Here is a 20,646-nt window from a genome sequence, read left to right on the forward strand (position 1 = left end):
GGCTCAAAGTAAATATTATAAACTGTGAATTTAGCTTCAAGATAAGTTGAATTGTTTGACCCAGAAGCTCCTAAGTCTTCAATCAGAGTTCCTGAATAAATTTTAGGTCTCTTCTGTGAGTCCAAATCCATGCCAGAAAAGAGAACAGAAGCTTCTGGAGGAAGAGAAAATGTGTGTGAAGCACTTCCTTGCCTTGCACAGTATTTAAACTTACTTTGGAGTCTTTTTCTCTGGAACTTGCCTGAGGCATGGTCCATGCCTCTACTCCATATTTCTGTGTCTCCTTGAAACTCTACTCTCTTCCTCACAAAAACGGGGTGAGGGGCGGAGAAGCAAAAGAAAACTGTCCTAGTCCTTTAAGGCAACTCCCTTTCCATAACTAACTGTTCTACAAGCTGTGTTCCCCTAGTTTGTCATTCATCTGTCTTAATGCCACCCTGCATTAGTTACTTGACTCCCTCAAGCCTATTACTCCAAATCACTGGGAGGCACTTGTTATCATTTGCTCAAGGCAGGTGAGAAACCAAGTACTTAGCTCACTTTTTTCTTTTCTTTCTTCATTCAGAGTCAGGGCTAGAACCCACAACCTCACACGTGCTAGGCAAGCGCTCTGCCACTGAGCTACATCTCCAACCTAGGTCAGGTATTTAGAAGATCAAGGGCTGTAAGGCAAGCTTATGCGAGCGGTGGGGAAGGCATAGACACAAAGATCTGCGAGTGTTTGTCCAGGAAAGTTTATGGGAACGATGACAGCACACTAACACAGAAGTGAGAATAAACACATGGCTCCACTCTCATTACAAACGTCTCATTCATTGGAAGTTTCTCGGATTCCATTGCCTCTTTAAACCTGAGACAAACCAAAGTGGAGCTCACTGGCCAATCGGAGCGCAGCTTTCTACAGTCGCAAGAACAGTCGGAGCCAATGAGAGACCGGGGCGCTTTGGTGGGGGTGAAACCTGCTGCTGGGAGGTGGGGGGGAGAGGACAACGCGGTTGGGCGGGACTGAAGCTTGATTGGCAAGTGAGCGATCGCCCGCCTTAGAGCGGAAGCTCCATCTGGTGCGAGAGCACGGGAGGGGGAGTGGGCGGGGCGATGAAACTGGAGTTAGCCAATGGATGATGCAGCACGCTTAGACGGAAAGGAGAGTCACCATTGTCGGCCCGGATATGGCACCGTGGGCGGGGTTTAGGTGCAAAGTACTCCAGTCGCCGAGTTTGTGAGTGTAGTCCTCCCTGTCACGGTTCGGCTCCTCCTCCTAGCTTCATTCATTATTCCTTTTTTTTTTTTTTTTTTCCATTCACGGAGGTAGTGAGGCCTAGTCCGAAGCCATGGAGAGCGCGCTCCCAGCTGCCGGTTTCCTGTACTGGTTGGGCGCGGGCACCGTGGCTTACCTGGCCCTGCGCGTCTCGTGCTCGCTCTTCACGGCCTTCTGGCTCTGGGTTGTGGGTAACGAGGCGGGGGTCAGCCTGGAGCTCGGCGAATGGGCAGGTGAGTCGGACGCAGGGCCGGGCCAGGGGCCCCGGAGCGGTCCCGGGCCCAGCGCCAGGCGCCCCGTCCTCCCCCAGCGCCCTCTCCTTCCCGAGAAGCCCGCGTCCCGTGCGCCCGCCGGGCTCCCCGGCCACGCCAAGGCTGCTGAGACCTCGTGTGGAGTCTGGAGGTGCCCAGATGCCTCGCCGGCCGGACTCTGAGAGTCCCGCGTGCAGAGCGGCTTGGTGGACTCGGGAAGTGTGCCTGATCTCCCTGGGGCTGGTGTCGAAGCCATTCCGGGTTCACTTTACTGCCTTAGTCCACCCCTCCTGAGTGCTTTTAAAATAAAGTGAGGACGCCCCCTGTTAAGGAGGAAAAGCACTCTGTTGATTTGTTAGGGGTGAGGAGTGTAGGGACACAGTTTCAGCGATGCCGAATCATGGACTTTGCCTCTTCCAGTTACTTGGAGTCCGCCTATTTGGTATAATTTACAAAGTCACCTTAAAAGAAAATCCTTAGTAAACAATTCTGGAGTCCCAGTGAATAGCACTACTAGAAAGTGCTATTAGATAGAACTGCTGATTCCGCAAAATGATAACTTCATGATACAATCAGAAACGCTTTTTTGCAAAAGGACGTGTGTAGGGAAAAGTATCCCCACAAAGTGAGCTAAATACTCGGATCTTGTTCCATCCAGTCCGAGGGTTTTTAAAAGTGGAGGACAAAGGTCAGATAGGAAACGTTGGGAAAATTACTAGTTTGCTGTTGCTTTTTACCTCCCTTGCCTTTTAAAATCGATTTTCTTATTTTTCCTGCTTTGACTTTGAAAAAAAAAAAGTGACTGCTTATGGTATATTTGTGGCTCTATGATGTGACTATTCATTTTGATGTTTTATAATTGGTCAGCTCTCAAGCATTTTACTGAATTTTGGGGTCTTCATTGGTTGCTTGTAGACTAAGCTCAAGTAAGGTATCCGAATGTTACTCTGTTGTTTACTTTATTTAAAAGCATTTAAATAACTTAGTAGGAAAGGTGCAAACAAGTTAGCTTTTGGGGACAGCAACGTAAACAGGAGAGAATATTTCAAGTAGAAATGGGTATGTGAGATCTTGCATGATTTGAAGCAACTATTGGCATAATACTTTTCACAGTCACTTGTCATATTTTAACAGTCTGAAAGAAAGGTGCTCAGTTTGATTATAACCAAGATCATAGTGTAATTTCAGAAGTGACTCACCCAGGTTCCTTGTCAGATTGGAAAAAGTTGCTTCAGGAATTTGGCAACAGTTACACAAGACAGTAATGTCAGAGAATCAATGAACAAGATAAACATTAGTAATTTGCAAGCAAAGACTAATGTTAATAACTTTTTTTTTTGCTATTTAAATTGACCATAGGGCCCAATAATTCATCTCTATATGACTCCCTATTAAAAGTCAAGGGATGTGACACTCATTTCATAAGTAATTCTTGGATTTAGACGATTTAACCTCAGGGGAAGGATACTTGGTAACCTAGGGAAGGATTTCTATAGGATTTAGAAATGAAATTTGAACTAAAACATTAGTACAGCAGAGAGAGGATCATGGTGTCATTACTGAAGTGAAATATTGTCAAGTTCAATTTACCCTGGGTTATTGGAAAATCTTAAATTTTCAGTGCTTAAGCAGAAGAAGTAATCAAATTATGATTCATAGCATTGCTTACATATGGCCTGGATCTCAAAAGAAAGTGATTCCTTAGTTTTGCCAAATTTAGGGAATCTTTCAAAAACAAAGAAAATAAAGATTAGCACACTTTAGGCAGGTTTTTTTGTATTGGGAGAGTGAACTGAAATGATTTGAAAAACAAACTAGCAGAGGTGACAACTGAATAATTAGGATTAAATCGTGATAAAAATGTTATTTGTTCAACCAGATTTATGATTTCATAATTTTTATATGTAAGTAGTACTAATATAGGAATAATATCAGACTTCCAAATGATATAGGGGAAATATAACTCCCAACCTGCTAGATGTCAGATATGCCAAGTTTGTGTTCCCCAAAATTGAAGAATGAATTCTAAGTAACAATGGAGGTTAAGAGTAGGAAATATTTATTAAGAGATAATAGCACCTGAGAGGCAGGAGGGGTCCCGAATGGGTTGCTGAGGACTCTACTTCACAGAGGAAGTTTTATAAAGCACAACCACTTGGGTACGGAAAGCTATGATGAACCATAAAGGTTACAAGTATAGTTGCTTAGGTAATAGTGATCCAATGTGGAAGTAAGTCATATAGCAAGTGTACATGGAAAGAACACAGAACTTTTCAGGAAGGTGATGGGTCCAAGGGTCTTGTTCTCCTTCTGACGTTACTGATGTCTATCTAGACTTCATTAGACCAGATGTTACCATGTAGCTCGTCCCTTGGGGAAGTATGTAGGCCTGGTCATTTAGTCTTTATCTTTGAGGTCTGGTCTCCAACAGATGCCCCTCTAGCCACGGTTGTAATGTGTTTTCGTCTTTTGCACTGACTGTCTTGAGGGCCTAGCCCTGTCTGACTGCCTATAATATTTCTACCTAACTTAGCTGTCTGTAATATTACTCCCTCTGAAGAGGTGGGAAGGGCATTGCTGTGAGGAGGCAAGGACAATGACTGTTCTTGCTAGTTCAGGCTGAAGGGGGTCATAGTTGTGATCAACAGTCAGAGATACCCTCTGGAGTGTCTTTCTGAAGGCCCTCAATAAATGCTAGGCACTCTCATCTTGGGTAGGTGTGTAGCTTTAAGTCTAGAGGAGACAAGGCCAAACAAACAGTTAAGTATGCATGGGGCAAATACTAAGATCAATAAGACTATTATTAATATTATCAACAAATGTTTCCACTAGGAAGAGCCAGTAATAGTCTCCCAAAAGGGGATAAGGAGATGGTCCAGTGAATTTCAGAATCTGACAGGCCATTAACCTGTTGTTTAATATCTTGAACAGCCATTGAGATATTACAGAAGGATCAGGAATGTACACACAACATTCAGCTTTTATAGTGCACAAGTACCCCCCTTGTGCTGCTGTTAGAATGTCTAATGCCATCTGATTTTGGAGGACATCTTGCCTCATTAATTTTACTTCATTTAGGAAAGAGAGGCCAGTTGAGGTATCATTTAAGGCCCATTGAGTATAGTTAGCCAAGGCCTCAATGTGTTGCATGACATCCTCTGATCCTGGGGAAGGGACAAAGATAGAAGCCAAATGATCATACCAATGAAAGACACTTCTAGACCATCAGTATTGTAGACAAGGTAAGTTTGCAAGTTTGTTGATATTTTTGACACTCCTGCCTTATAACCATGCAAATCCCAATGTGCATCTCCCTATCTATCCAGGGGATAGGCAGGGCCACAAATTGGTTCCATATGATCAATGAGTGCCATTGGTGGCTTCCCATCTAATACCAGGGTGATTAAACCAGTCTGTTGCAAACCAGTCTTTGACCTGTAAAGTTAAGGTGTGTGTGTATACACTGTTCAGGGGATGTCCATCCCAAGTATTTAGTAGGGTTAGGCCAGTGAGAATACGAGTTATTTCTTTGTTAAAAGGGGACCTTTCTACTAACTTGTCCTGTAGTTGGAGTTAACCACATATAATCATCCCATATCTGGAAGTAGCCATCTTGCTATCTATGATTGTTAGTTCTCATGATAGGTCCTTTATTCTTAATAGGATTTTACTAATGCTTATAGAGAGGCTTCAGTGGCATTTTTAGAAAAAATTCGATTATGTGCAGAATCATTGAGGGTGGGGTTTATAGACCACTCAGTTACCTTGTAACAGTGGGCGAAGCTGAACCACTGAACTTTTTTGTGTCTCACCAGTGTAGTCTTGTAGCTTTTTCCAGTCATCTCCTTGGACTGGGGATACCCACCAAGGGAATCCTGATGTACTTGACAAGGGGAGCAGGCCACATATCCAATAAGATGTTTCTGGTAATGACTCTGCCTGTTACTGTGCCCATACTGGAAAGGAATTACACTCATCTTTTAAGTGGTAAAGTAACTAGTAAGGGCTAAGAGTAACATTTCAGATTTCTTATCTAAAGACTTTGTTTTCTTTTTGAACAAGAATTTTAAGTCTTCTGTGGGTTCACAGGAGTATTTGGATGGTTGCTCACACTCAGCGCTAGTCTCTGGTTCCCAGGGCTTGAGTTATCTAGGAGTCCAGTCCTGTTACCTTGACAGCGAAGTCTCTAGACACTTGAGTTATCTACAAAATCACCTAGGCAATCTTTCTTAGCAGCAAGACAAGCTAAGTTTTATTTAAAGTCTACTCTAAAATTTTTTATGTCTCTATCACAGGTTAAAACTTATACCCATCATACAGCAACCACAAATTACATGTTAGTAAAGCCAAATTACATGTTAGTAAAGTCCACTCTAAAATTTTTTGTCTATATTTGTAATACGCTCATGAAACTCACAGGTTTAAACTTACACCCATCTTCCAACAACCACAAATTACATGTTAATAAAGCTACATTTATCAGTTTTCTGCATGCGCATGAAGAGAAAGGCTGACTAAAATCTCTTTTTTCTACTCCTAGTTAGCACAAGTGCAAATTGCTCTTCTGATACCTGTTCTCCTTTGTTAAAGGGAAACTGTAGTTGCAAGTTGCCTTAGCCTGAGACCTCCTGTAGAGAGGTGTGGTTAGTGATAAGGTAGCCAAGGAGTTTTAAAGCTAACTCTCTGAGTTGGAATTAAAAAACAAACAAACAAACAACTTAGGGGAGATGTTTAACTTTGTCCAAGTAAAGATTTGTCAGAGTATCTAGCGAGTTATTATCTTACCTTACTAGCAGAGAGAAAAGTCTAAACTTGTAGCTCAGCTCCAAATGGAGGCCTAAGAGAGAGCTAGAACAGTGTCCTCTCTGGTCACTCTGGGACAGAGGATACCAGACGATCACTGAGAGAGTTGCCTCTCGCTTCACTGAGGAGTGCGGGTAGGGACGATACATAAGTGGAGATTTCTGCTGGTTACCTAGTCCGGCTGTCAGGACCCAGCTTCCACTGAGATACCTTTGTGTTTTTTGTTTTTGTTTTTGGTACTGGGGATCAAACTTGGGACCTTGCACTTTCGAGGCAGGCGGCGGAACCACTGAGCTAAATCCCCGGCCCTGAGCTACCTTTGGATATCCACCAGAAAGTTGCTCTGGCCATGACTCCTCAGTTGTCCTCTCAGCTTTCACTGGTTCCGTGCAACCAGAGATTTGTCTCCAGAAAGGAACCCAACTGCCTGTCTGGTCAACATGACCTTGGCTTCACTGGGAATTAATCAGAATGTACTTGGGAAACTTGTCCTCTGCTTTAAGAGTGGCAGCTGCTCTGAGACCGTTTAACTAGCTGGCAGAGTAACCACTTTTTGTTAGAGTTCTGTAAGGGACATCGAGGATGATGTCCTTGTCTTCAGCAAAGATTCTTAGTTGTTGGATAGGAGAGAAAAGTCGGGGCACTTTAGGGTTCCCGTCTTTCTAATCTTATGTGCCTTAAAAAAGGAAAGTACAGAGTGACGAGAAAAGATCAGAAATGAGATCAGAAAAAGGAAGTCTTCTCACGCTCACGGTGAGTTACTGAGACAACTTGCCCACGAGTTGTCACTCTCAGCCTGGAAAGGTAAAAATGGGGAATCTCAGCAGCTAAGACTGCCTCCTCCCTCACCAGCAGAAGATCAGACCAGGAAGGAAACTGAGGCAGAACAGGCTCAATATTCCCTCTAGAGTGTGAAGGCAGATTGGGGCCAGTCTGTTCCTGTAAAACCTGTTCCCCAAGTATTAAGAATGGCTGACAGGTCTGGGGATTTAGCTCAGTGGCACCGCACCTGCCTCGAAAGTGCAAGGTCATGTTTGATCACTGGTACAAAAAAAAAAGAAAGAAAGAAAAAATTAAAAGTGGCCGACAGCCCATTGCTTTTTCACTGGCAGTTAGAGCCTCATGTTCTGTTAACAGGCATGTGTATTTCTTAAATATTAGGAAAGCTTTGCTGCTTTCTTCTGATGTTCATTTAATATCTTCCTTTCCATAAGAAATATGTTAAAGTACACCATAGTAATGTAGGTTGAATTGATAATATAGTTTTGTTCTTTGTGTTTGGCAGTGCCGGGGAGAAAGCTCAGCGCCTTGTGCGTGCGCATTAGACAAGTGCTCTGCTGCTGAGCTACATGCCCACCCCTCTTCACTCTTAAATCTCATGCAAGTAGTTTAATTTGTCCTTAGATTTTAGTATCTGAGGGCCAGGGACTGTGCATCTTCATTTTTTACAGACTTTTCCCACAGTAAGTGACACATTGTTAAAATGTAAGCTCTTCTAAACCTAAAACACCAATGAAATTTGGTTAGGTATGCTTTGCAATCAATAAAAATATTCTAGGCTGCAGATTCCTTAGTCTAGTTAGGTTTTTAAAGCCATACACATTATTCATTTCCTAAATTATCTCCTGATGGAGAGCTCAGTCATCTCTTTTCTCTTGTTCTCATCAGTAACAGTCCCACTCCAGTGAATCACCCTGGTTCCACTGGGGCCCTGGCAGGTAGGTTTAGTTAGTTTAAAGAGTAAGACTTGCCTGTCATTGTCACAGGGCTACTGTGTATCCTAGAACAAAGATACCAGGCGAGCAAGGAGCTGCAGTTCTTTGAAGGTCTATGTAGCAAGTAAGCAGAAGATTGCTGATAAATGTGGTCAGTTTGTGGTATATAAGGGAAAGGACAGTCGTTACTGTAGAGAAATGAACAGTGTAGTCTGTGGAACTTGATTTGAGTACAGATAAATGTTGCACTTATTTGTGTCCTTTGCATCACTGGAGTTCCTCTAAAATGACTGCTATTGAAATAGAGATGATAGATACAAAGGCAAGGTACTCATACTTCCAAAATTAGGATATCTGTAACTTTAGTTTTAATTTAATTTAATTTTTTGAAACTGTCTCACTGTGTAGTTTGGGCTGGCCTTGACTTCACCAGGCTTTCCCCTGAACTTGTGGCAATCCTCCTGCCTCAGCTTCCGGAGTGCTGTAATTACTGGTATGTGCCACCATTCTTGGCTAGGATATTTGATAATTTTAAACACGAGATAGAACTTTGCACACCTACTTTTAGTTTTTAATTTTAGTATTTTTTAAGTTTTAGTGTTGCTCCAGGTAGCAGAGAATAAAGGATTCAGTAACCAATTAGTGAGTTAGATATTTTTAACAGCTTTATTGAGGTATATTTCACATATACTACTGTACAACCTACCCACTTAAAGTTCAGGTTTTTTAATTACAGTTCAGGGTTTTTATTGTTTGCAAGGTTGTGCAGACATCCTCAAATCTGATTTCAGAACATTTTCATCCTTCTTTAAAGAAATCTTATACCAGTCACCATCACTGCCTAATCTACTCACTGTAGCCCTGTTCAAGCATTGATTTACTTTTGGTATAGATTTACCCATTCTGCACATTTCGTGTGACTTGAATAATTTTAACATGCTTAGCATAATGTCTTCAAGGTGTGTCCATGTTGTATGTAGTGTAGAATCATTTTTATTGCTGAATAAATACCCTTCTGAGGAGTAAGGTTAGATTTCTTGAAGGGCTTTGCCCTCTACGCATCCACATTGGCAAACCCTTAAGATGTCACAGCTTAGGGTGCCGGTGGAACTCATCTGGCTCCCGTGTTTTTCCAAAAAGCAGGTGAAGGTGGGCAGAGAGACAAACTTAGTTGTGGAAATTCTTGACTACTTGTTCATTCTGGATTTCAGCATCAAAAAAGGGTCCATATGCCCAAATAGGTCAAGTTCTCCAGATTGGAGGTAGCAGGTCAGCCTTAAAATACTAATAATGCCAGAGGCTATGAAATGGAGCAACCAGCTGGAGAACCAGGCAGAAAAGCAAGCCTTGATCTTTGGACCGAAAGAGAGAGGTTTCTGGAATTTAGACTATACCCTGTACTCTTGTGAACTGGAATATCTTCTCCCCTCACCTACTCACAGCCCTGTTTGTCTTGACTATTTTTTTCTCTTCTTCCTTTGTGTACAACACTAACTCTGTTGGTTTAAACCTCATACTAAGAGATGCACTTCTTAGGCATCTTCTCTCAGACACCATTTCTCTGTGGTGGAAATCTTATCACTGTGGTACAGGAAGTTCTCTTACCAGGGACTGAGTGATAGGGTTGCTGAATGAACCTTGAAGCTGGGTTATTGCTCTCTCAAGGTAACTATGTAGTACCATAGTGTAATAGTTGAAAAGCCTGCCAGGAATCCATATCAGAAGGAACAGGAACGCTTGGTTTTATTTGTTGATTTTGGTCTAGCAAAACAAGACATTTGCCCTGTCTCTAACTGGCAATTCCAGGGAGACTGTCCACTTTTTAGAAGTTTACTTTATCATCAGTAAGTGACGTTATATCTATGTAAATAACCTAGTTAAGGGAGGAAGACTAGACAAGTAATGAATTTGAACAGTTAGTGTCTCAAGGGTATTACATAGGGCAGCGATGTAGCTGGCAGGTTGACTTTGGAGTCAGAGGGTACAGGCAAACTATCTGACCTTGGCAAAGATCAAACATCTGAGCTTAACTTCCACCAACTTTTAAATGGGGATGACCCTTTTCAGTGTTGTTATAACTATAAAATGAGATGTAAATGACATTCTGGTGTAGCCCTTTGTGTGTTTCTGTGGATACCAAGTAATATATATTTAAGAACTTTAATTTGTACAGAGTACTCTTATTTGATGAAAAGAGATTATTGAAACCAAGCAGTGATTATAATTCACTCAGCAGACTTCTGCTGAAAATCTGAAGTTATAAACAGATCAATTAGGAGATGATTAGTGCTACTGCAGAAGAATTCCTTGCTTGATGAAAACTTATTAAGCAGTTTCTTTATGTACGGCTCACCTTAGTAAATCTAAGATAGGATGGACTTAGAAAAATTTGGTTGTGCGCAGTTTTTTAATTACATTTGGAAAAAACCTTTGCGTAATCTTTGAATCCTCTTCTCCACATAGGAAATCCCCTTGAGTCTAACTTCAGAATACCCAGAATCCAGTCATTTCTAAGCCATCAAGAGCTCTTACTGTAGTAACAGCCTTCTGTCTATGTTTCTGTCTTGGCTCCCTATAATTGAATCTTCCACAGCAGCCAGAGTGATATTTGGAAAACTTGGGTGAGATATGCAATGCTCTGCCCAGATTTCTCTGGTAGCTTCTCATCCTGTTTGGATTAAACCCCACAATCCATCAGTCACATTAAACAAGGCTTTGAACCTCTTTCTCCCTTCTCCCTCTGGCCTCGCCTCCATGTCCTTTTCCTCTCACCACTCTTCTAGACACACTCACCTCTTTTCCTTGAAAAGCTTGACATTGCTACGTTGGGACCTTTGGTTTTCCCTCTTCAGAGAATGCCCTCCACCCAGACACTGTGTCCACGGCTAACTCCTCTTCCTTCATTTAGGTCTTTGCTCACATATGACCTTCCTAAATGGAACCTGCTCTCCCATTTCTTCTTCTTTTTTTTTTTTTTTGGTACTGGGGATCCAACTCGGGACCTTGTGCTTATGAGCCAGGCGCCAGAACCACTGAGCTAAATCCCTGGCCCTGCCACTTCTGAAGTGACAATTATTCCCTGCCACCCCGCTCCAATCCCTTTTGTGCTATACTTTTTTTTTTTTTTTTGGTACCAGGGATGGAACTTGGACCTTGTACTTGCAAGGCAGGTGGCAGAACCACTGAGCTAAATCCCCGGCCCTTTTGTCCTGTTCTGCTTTTCCTTCTTGTCAGCACCTGTCACTATCTACCATCTTGTCTACTTTGCTCATTTAGGATATACTTTGTCTGTCTACACAGGGTAGAATGTAAGCATCATGAAGGCGAGGATTATTGTCTTTTTGTTCACTTAGATATCTCATGTAACTAGATGGTGGCTCTATATAGTAAATTGAGATATATATAGATATATAGTATCTATGTGTATATGTCAAATGAGTACAAATATCTTAAATTATTCCAGTATTTCTGAGATTAAGGAATAACATATTTTTGTGGGCTGTCTTCTCTTTCTACATTCTTTTAAATTACTAAATAGTTGCAAATAGAAGGAATTTTGGTCTCCTGACCTTTAAAAACGAAATCATTTAGTCTGAAAACAAAATATAGGCTATAACTTCAGAAAGAATTTTTCCTAGTATCAGCTGTGGAACTAGACCTGGTGAATCTGAGTTCTGACAGTTACATGTTTTGTGTCTCAGTTTCCTCATCTGCAAAATTAATAGTTTTGAAGTGTTGATTGAATGAAATTAAGTGATTTAATGATTGTGAAATACTTGGAATACCTGACATAGTAAATGCTATAGAAATGCTAGCTGATCTTATGATTGTTAGTCTGCCATCACTCTTATCGATAGGGGTGATTCTTATATCTATATCCATCTCCTCATTTCCAGACTTTTTCTTGAGTTTCTGGTGACTTATGTTTCCCTTCTGGATGCTCAGCAAATACCGCAATCTTAGTGTGTTTAAAATTCATCTTTCCACTCTCTGTAACCTGCTCTGGATTTTCCTTTTTTTTTTTGCTAATTATTTATTTGCTAATTCCGATTTTTGCTATTCACCCAGGTAACGTCAGGGATGGCAAATTCAGGTGCCTCAGGCAGGCAAAGAAAACGAGAGATGAGAGACGTGAGTGAGGTATAAATGCCAGTCAGGACCATGTGCAGCTGATTAGTTGTGGCCAGCTCAGTGTGCCCCCTTCAGTGGTGCTGGCACAGGCCTCAGGTTTTTCACAAGAAGCCAAAACCTAGATTCCCATGTGGAAAGTATATTAATTTTTTAAGGTTTATGCACATTGCTCAAGTTTATTCTATGGGCCAAATAAATTATGTCAGTGAGCCAAATTCAGCAAGTGGCCAGTTTTCTTCTTTGTATTTAATTCTTAGAATCATGCTTACCTTTCCCCGTTTGGACAGGCAATTGCCATATCGGTTCAATCTACTATCACAGTCTCTCTTGCATATGTGTTACCCTAGTGTATCACCCCCTAACTAAATCTTAAGCTCATGGTAAAAGCGTCATCTTGTGAAAAATCTCCAGTAGATTACCTCTGAAACTTTGCACAGAAACTGGGAGTTTCATGATATTTATGCAAACATCAAGGTCCTTGGTGCATTTTGAACTTGCTCTTGTTTTTCTGGTGCCATCTCCGTGTGAGCCTTTTCCATGGATGACTTCCTGTGGCCTACCCCTGCCTATGCTTTCTTGCTTCTTCCTGCTTCCGTGGTCTTGCATGTGCGAGACCCTTAGTAGGGTTCAGCAGTTGTTGAATGTTGATTTCACGCCTTGTGGTGCCCTTTCTCCTGTTCCTAACTCTGTTTGTGAAATTCTACCCATTTTTCAGAGTTCAGATTAAGAATTTATTTCTTTGAGGACTGCCCAGATGGAAGTCATACACTTGTAGAGCTCTTGTAGTGCTTTTTAATTTTATTTTTTTGTGGTTTTGTTCACATATTCCCATGGTGGTGGTGGTGGTGGTGGGGTGTGTGTGTGTGTGTGTGTGTGTGTGTGTGTGTGAGATGAATGTGTGCATTACCTCATTTGTTCTAAACCATAAGCCTTTCAACAAGTCCACTATAATATTGTATCTGTCAGTGCTTACTAGAGAAACAAATTTAATGCAAGATATACAAATATATAAGAATTTACTCAATTGGCTTACAATGGCCACCTACAGAGTCAGATGTGGAAGAATGCAAAATGGCCATCTGCGCACGGGAGAGCTGAAGGATCCAGTCGAAGGCCTGGAGCTCCGTTAGTATCCTGTGTGAGTCTGTATCAGGAGATTGAAGGATCTGTACCGGAAGCTGACGAGTCTTCACTGGGAGGCTGAAGGGTCTGTGCTGGAAGTCAGGAGACAACATCTAAGGTGAAGGTGAAGACTGGAGCTCCTCTGAAGAAAAAAGCGAGCCTTCCTTCTTCGTTTCCCTTTGATACCAGTCTGGTGACACCCAGAACTGTTGCAGAACCAATTTAGTGGGGTGTTTCTTAAGCTGACACAATCAATTAACTATCACAAGTATTATCTTGTGACTCGTGTGTTTCACTTGGAAGTGGGGTATGTTTTTTATTTTGCAAAATAATCCGCACACCTGTTTTCCCCCTTTAAACCTCAGATGCCATGTAGCTGCAAAGCTAGACTGGAATTAAACCAAGGCTTTCTAGACAGAGACTGGTTGCAGAGCTGTGATGGCAGGAATAGGATAACAGTGCAGTAAGATGAAAATATGTTCTTAAGTGGTATTGGTAACAAGTTAACCTTCATTTGTGGTTTTAGAAAACTTACAGAGAACTGAACACTCAGCCATTAAATATTTAATAAATATTTAAATAGAAATAGAATGTTGGCAGTATATTTATTATTAATCCCCACATCTTTCTGAAATTGTGAATAGATTTTGTTTTAGTAAGAAAGATTTTCCCAACTTAAGTTTCAGTAAAGCCTTGCTAATTGGGAAGGCTGAGATAAATTGGTGAAAGATTAAATTCTAGAATATATTGGCCCCAAAAAAGTTTTTTAAAAAATCCCCTACTGGGGATTAAACCCAGGGCCTTCATACTGAGCTACATCCCCAGCCCTTTAAAAAATTTTTAAAAAATTTTGTGACAAGGAGCCCTTTCTATTATTTATTTTGAGACAAGGTCTTACTAAATTACTGAGTTGCTCAGGCTAGGCTTGAACTTGCAATCTTCCTGCCTTAGCCTTTCAGGGTGCTGGGATTGACAGTTGTGTGCCATCTTGTCCAGGTAGACTTTTAAGTTATTGGAGACATGGGACCAGATTCCCTGGAAAATCTCTTGTGGTAAAGATGTAGATTGGTAGGGATATAGAGTCGTAACTGCAAGAAAGTTAATTTGTTTTATGGAAAGAAACAAATCCAGCAATTGGTTAAACTGTACAAAAGTTCAGTTGGCCATTTCGTGAAAAACCTGAGAAAATGCAAAAATCATCAGGAGGCAAGAGAGAATACAAACAGAATACCAGAACCGGAAGGGATGTTAGCAACCTCTGCATTCGCATCATTAGAAGACATGCTGGAAGAGGTAGTGCCTGGCTCACGGTTGTGCATCTAGTTAGGGAATGGCCAGGCAGGATGGCGGAGGGCAGATGATGATGACCACATGTGTGGTAGATTGATTAAAAGCAGTGGTAGGAGTGAAACACGGCAGGCTCTGCAGCAGAGAGTTGCCAGGGACGAGTTAGAGGCAAAGTAGAGCTCACTGGTGGCCCCTGCTGAACATCCCCAACCCTAATGCTCCAAAATCCAAAACCCTTTTGAATGTACAGAGTATGGAACATTTCGGAGTTCATATTTGTGGTTTAGGGTTACTCAGCCGGTAAAGTCTGTAAACGTTTGAAAATCTGAATAACTCCAGGATCTGAAACATTTCTGGTCCTAAGCATTTCAGATACTCAGCCTGTAACAATGTGAATGCTGGCAGGACTGGACTTCCTCACATGTCTGCAACTAGCAGGAGGAAAAGCAGCCCTCTCTGTAAAAGGCCCTGGGTTTGTGAAGAAATGACATGTTTCCGCCTGCCTCGCAAGCCCGAGTTCAATTCCCGGTACCAAAAAAAAAAAAAAAAAAAAAAGAAATGACATGTTTCTCTGTGGCCCTCAGGGTCACCATTATGCCATACTGGCGACATTAAGAATGAGGGTTTTGTTCATTGTATGTCTGTCGTAGGACAAGCTGAGTTTTGTTTTTTCTATTCAGTGTCTCTTCCTTATAGCCTCAGTCCAAACTACTGATTATATTGATGACACTGAATTGCCAGAGGAATATTGTAGTATTGTTTTACTGTATAGTCCTCAAGGTGGCCAGCAAAGGGTATACAGTACTATCTTCTTGAAATTTAAATAGTTTAAAAATTCCTTTAACATTTCTAGTATGTAGAAAACTCATTCTCCAGATTGTTTTTTCTCTAATGAGTGGCATTAACTGCTCACAACCAGAAGAAATGATGCCAAGATTGCTTTAAAGAAAGCTGAAACTCCAGTCCTATCGTGTAAACAGTGCTGCTGCAGTAAGCAAGCTCCTCTAATCTTGTGCTTTCTGTCTTACATTTTTGTTGTGCAGCATGGTTCTGCTGCTTATCTGTGTATTCCAGTACCTGTCCTTACCTGTCATGTGAAAGGAGTGACAGTGGCTCTATGGATAATGGAAAGAGGAAAGAAAAAGGGAAAATCAGGGGGTGGTGGGGCACACCTGTAATCCCAGCACTTGGAGGCTGAGGCAGGAGGATCACTGCAAATTGGAGGCCAGACTGGGCTACTTAGTGAGTTCAAGGACAGCCTGAACTACATAGCGAGACCCTGTCTCAAAAAACCAAAACAAAACAGCTCCCTAGGAAACATCTGGCTGGACGACAACATTGACACATTCTGAATCAGAGGAGGCTGAATTGATGAAATGTTATTGTAGTGATGAATCTGAATTTACAAAGCCCTTTTCAGGTATTCTCGAATGACTTCCACCGCAGTCCCATGAGGCAGGTTAGGATTGGTTTTGTTACTCTGTGGAATATACCAGGACTGGTGGGAGACAGTGAGTGACAAGTGTAAGGCTTACACTGCTGTAATGGCAGAAGAAATTGAATCTTGGATTTCTGGCTCCAGGCTCCATGTTCTTTTCAACTTACTGCCCAAATTCCTGAGAAAGGGAGGTTTTTAAGTCAATTTGGAATTACCTGCACAATAGCTCACATTCTGGAGTGTTCCTCCAATGTTGCTTGGGTGGGAAAGGTCTATTTATGTCATGGCAGGGTCCAAATTCATGTGGATCATAAGCAGCCTGGTGTGCTTGTTAAAAATTGATTCTAGGGTCTCAGTACAGGTCTTCTGAATCAAAATCTCCAAGAAAACAATTCAGGGACATTATTTTTAAGAAATAATATTTGTTAAGATGTCTTGTAGTTCAGGAAACGCTGGCCTGTGGTCAAGCTAGAAGGCAGTAGATTCTCCATGCAGACTTCTTAGCCACAGATGTATTCTTTATACCAGGGCTTCGTTTATAATAGTGTCAGAACTTTCCAGTGATCTTTGAATCTAGTATTTGTTCATAATTTTGACAGCTAAATAGGGATTCTGTTATAGGCTAATTCTGTGTTTGTGTTCTTGAAATAGATTTAAAACAAAGCAGAACCCTTGGAGCTTCAGAGTGTTGTTATGCATGGGGAGCCTCAAGCAGAACATCAGGTGTTTCCCAGTTAGAGGTTGAAGGTGAGGGTAGGTAAGGGAAGTCAAGACTGTTTTGGGACATTCAGAAAAATAGAAGTTTGAATTTGTTTTGAGTTTAAGTAAATCCCCAGGGGATAACCGAAGGCTTTGGGAACAATCCTAAAGAACTGAGAGAATACTATTTGTTCTTTGTACTGTATGTGATTTTTTTGTGTGTGTGGCTCCATATCTTAATTTTTGAATTACATTTACAGAAAATGAAGTTTTAAGTCTATTCTTTCTGTGTAGGTGGGCTTTAAAAGTTCTCTTTATTGTGAAATTAATATGATACCTTTTGATGATGGCTTTTGAAGAATCAATGGACTGAAGAGGATAGTTCATTTTCTTTTAAAGTGTTCTGAATGGTGAAGAAGAAGGAAACTGGCGTGAGATTCATCCAGAAGAAATTTAGATTTCAGTTGGCCATCTGGATAATCTTTGTAGTGACCGAAGAGTAGAAGTGGGTGATTTACTCAGCACATAGGTGTCCTTGTGGACTGCTCATGTGCCAGACCTAGTGAAGGCCTGGGAACATAGTGTGAGCGGGAAACCCATGAACTCTACCCTCAAGAACACAGACATTGCATAAACAGCTATAAAAAGTGTAACAGGAGCCAGCAAAAACTTAGTTCAGGAATTTAGGTTTTTTGTTTTTTTTTTTAGAAAGAAGTAACATTTAATCCAAGGTGTGGAAGAAAAGTAGTAGAAAGAAGGTGATTATGTTCATCATGGTAGTAAGACAGTGTTTATTAAAAATCTTAACACAGGTGTTTTTCGAAATATCTGTATTTACTCATTTAATCTGCACATAATCCATTAAAGTCAGTCCTATCACTGTCTCCATTTGACTGAAAGAAAGCTAAAATATACACAGGTCAAGAAATCTGCCCCAAATCATATAAACTGTAAGCAGAGGAGCATCTGAAATTTGCAGAAGTTTGTGTCCTGAACATACTCCCTTAGACAATATGCTAAACTGCATTGGTAACTTAGAGATGGACAGGTGAGGTGATTTGGGGACAGGAGAGTATTTCAAAAGCAAAAGGAACACCTTAGGTGAAGACATCGAGGTGAGAGAGGACTTGCTAAGAATATTTTTCTAAAAGAAAGTCAGGACAGCTGGATCTGATATTCCGGGAAGAGAGAGGTCAGAGATAAGACTAGAGAAATGTAGTCAGGAGGCCAGAAGCTAAAGGCCATGAAGGCCATGGAAGGAGTTTGTTTATCCTAAGGACAGTGGAGTCATTGACAAATTTTAGGCAGCAGAATATTATGATCATATTTATATTTTGGGGAATAGCTGTGGAGGGAGCAAACCAGGAGGTGGGACGACCTGGTGGTGGTATACCAGGCACTGAGGGGATGGCTTGGAGGAAGGCAGTGGCGGCAGGGCCTGAAAAAGGGAGTCAAGTCAAGAATGACAGAAGGTGGAAGTCATGGACTAAGAAGGACTGTGGGGTGTTGGGGCCCTGGGCACTGACGAGATTCAAAGAGAAGAAGCAGGCTGTGATGGGTTCTCTGTGGATGGTGTGCAGTCTTTCTATAGATGAGCACCAAAGTGAGAAAAATGTTTTAAGTTCCTTGCTTAAATCGTCTGGTTCAACCATCATTTGTAATTTACAATTACACACTATAGCTAGAAAAGTTTGGAGCTTCAACATGTAATATTTTAGGGAAGGGGAAACATTTTTAAACAGTTTGAAAGTTATCTCATGTAGTACTGTATGCTGTACTTCTGTAAGTGAACTTTATTGTTTTCTTTCTGAACAGAAAGTAAAGTGGAAAGTATACTGGATTTTTGCAAATCTAGTGAGTTCATATGTTATTAGTTAGCCATGAAATCTGTGATCAGCCATTGTTTTTTTCATCTATTCACATCTATTCACATCCTCTTCAGAGATGTCTAAGAGCCTCTGGAAGCACTGTAGAAAGTATGCAGCATTATGCACATACAGAATTTTGGGCCTTTTCCCCCCACTTCTGTTTTCAGTTAGAAACCTAGAAATAGAATTGTCCCAAGATTTGATCAAATTGTGTGAGATTCAGATTGCTTCAAGATTTATTTTGGGATCTGTGGCAACTTTGTTGTGATCAACACCTGATTCTCTTTTTGATGTAGTTATCTAATGGGTGTCACTTTTAGAATACAACTAAAAGAGGTTTTTTTCTTACAGCTTTGTCAATGTAGGCTGTGTTCCTGAATTAAAAGTTGAACTAGTTTAACCACTGTGTTAAAGAAGTACCTTAAGTGTCAACTTTATTTTTAACATATGTAAAAGATAGGGTAGTGGGTTAAGGATATAGTTAAATTATTGCTAGTGCAGTGCCATTTTAACCATGCTATGAAGATTTCCATAGCTTAACACAGCTGTCCCATTATTATAAGCTTCATAATAAGAGATGATTACAAGTTCTCATCATTCTTACTCAAATACCCTACAGTTCCTATCTCAGGCTGAAAGATATTTAGTTCTTCTTCTTTAGCTAAAAATTTTTTCTTGTTATCTTTATTTATGCTAGATTCCTATGAATTATTAGATTGATGGCATAAGAGTATGTTTTAGGAATCTGTAGCAAAATATCAGTTTTTAAATGAGATTTTTTTTTAATGTAGCAAAGATTAGGGACCTAGCTAGCTAGCTAGCTAGCTCCAGTCTCCTACTAATATTGACATGAAAATATATTCTTTGAGCTGGACATGGTGGTGCATGCCTGTAATCCCAGCATTCAGAAGATAAGGAGGATTGTTGAGTTCAGGACAGCCTGGGGTTCATAGTAAGAAAAAAATATTCCCTGAAAAGTATGAGTTTAAAAAATATTTGTTAATATAACTTCATATAGAATCATTTACCTTTCTCTCTTTTTTAGTACCTTAGTTTGGGTTCTAGAAGCAGATGTTGAGATGAAGATTCAGGCGCAAGCAATTGATTTGGAAGATGATCCCAAGAAACCAGTAGAGAGTGACACGGAAAAATTTGGTCATTAAAGAGGACATTGCCAAGCACTGTGGTCACCAGGGGCTTAATCTCATTGCAGCGCTCTGGAGGTAGTGTAGAAGCCGAGTTTCAGAGTTATCTTGCCCAAGAGGCCTGGAAGCTCGGGCATTAGTCCACCATTGGTTGAGGGCTATAGGTGGGGAAGAGCGTTCATTGGCACTAAGGTCTACTGTGCATTTGGGTGTTGCTAGCTTTAGCCAACAGAGAAAGTACTTGGTCAGAGATCCATTTGGAATGTGTTCCCCAGTGGTATGGTCAATAGGGATTTGGGCAGGACACAATCAGCTTGGGTATAATCCCATCATAATATTTACATTTCATTTCCTTTTCTTTAAAGCAACAAAATAGGCCTGAAGAAAGGGTTGAGGAGTTAATCCCTAGAGCCAATAAAAGAAATACAGTCCTTCTGAGGCATTTGTTGATTGTTGTGGGTAGAGGTTTTGCCACCTTTCAGAATGGATGATGGATTGGCCTCTTTTAAGTATTTTAACATTTTTTATAAATGCAGATGGCCCCTACCTAAATACTGAGCAGACCTCATAGATTTGTGTCTCTGTTAAAGTACGAATAAATTTCTTTTTCGTAATTTAATTCTGATCTCCTGAATGGGAGATGATTTGCACTTGGTCAGAATGAGGTGAGTATTGCACTCGGGGGGGTTTTGGCAAATACATTTGGTTGCTTGTTGACTTGTACAGGTCCAGGATAACAGCATACTTCCTCACCCCTGGTGGCCACATCTGGCTCAGTTCGAACTTATCTTAGATCAGTTTAAAGATGGGAATATCATGGCTCTGGCCAGTGAGATGCTGGGGGATAGTTTCTGAGAAGCTTTCCTTGGTCTAAAGGAGAGGGAGCAGGACGGGTCCTGTTATGTGAGGATGTGATGCCAGCACACAGC

The 20,646-nt window shown here is 41.1% G+C and overlaps 1 protein-coding gene across 2 annotated transcripts in view; it reads left to right on the forward strand.

Moving 5' to 3' along the window:
- Nucleotides 1-1,174: 1,174 nt before the first annotated feature.
- Nucleotides 1,175-20,646, forward strand: part of Hsd17b12 (hydroxysteroid 17-beta dehydrogenase 12) — a 144,015-nt gene continuing 124,543 nt past the window's right edge. The window contains exon 1 of one of the 2 annotated variants that reach the window (XM_004851999.4): nucleotides 1,175-1,491. In XM_004851999.4, the coding sequence (XP_004852056.1) occupies nucleotides 1,332-1,491 (160 nt within the window). In that variant the 5' untranslated portion in view covers nucleotides 1,175-1,331. The remainder of the gene's footprint in view (nucleotides 1,492-20,646) is intronic. The other variant, XM_021264326.2, reaches the window with a different exon arrangement.

This window comes from Heterocephalus glaber, unplaced genomic scaffold, assembly GCF_053883595.1.
Source record: "Heterocephalus glaber isolate CG9 unplaced genomic scaffold, H.glaber_assembly_v1.0 deba00000594, whole genome shotgun sequence".
NCBI classification, from domain to species: Eukaryota; Metazoa; Chordata; class Mammalia; order Rodentia; family Bathyergidae; genus Heterocephalus; species Heterocephalus glaber.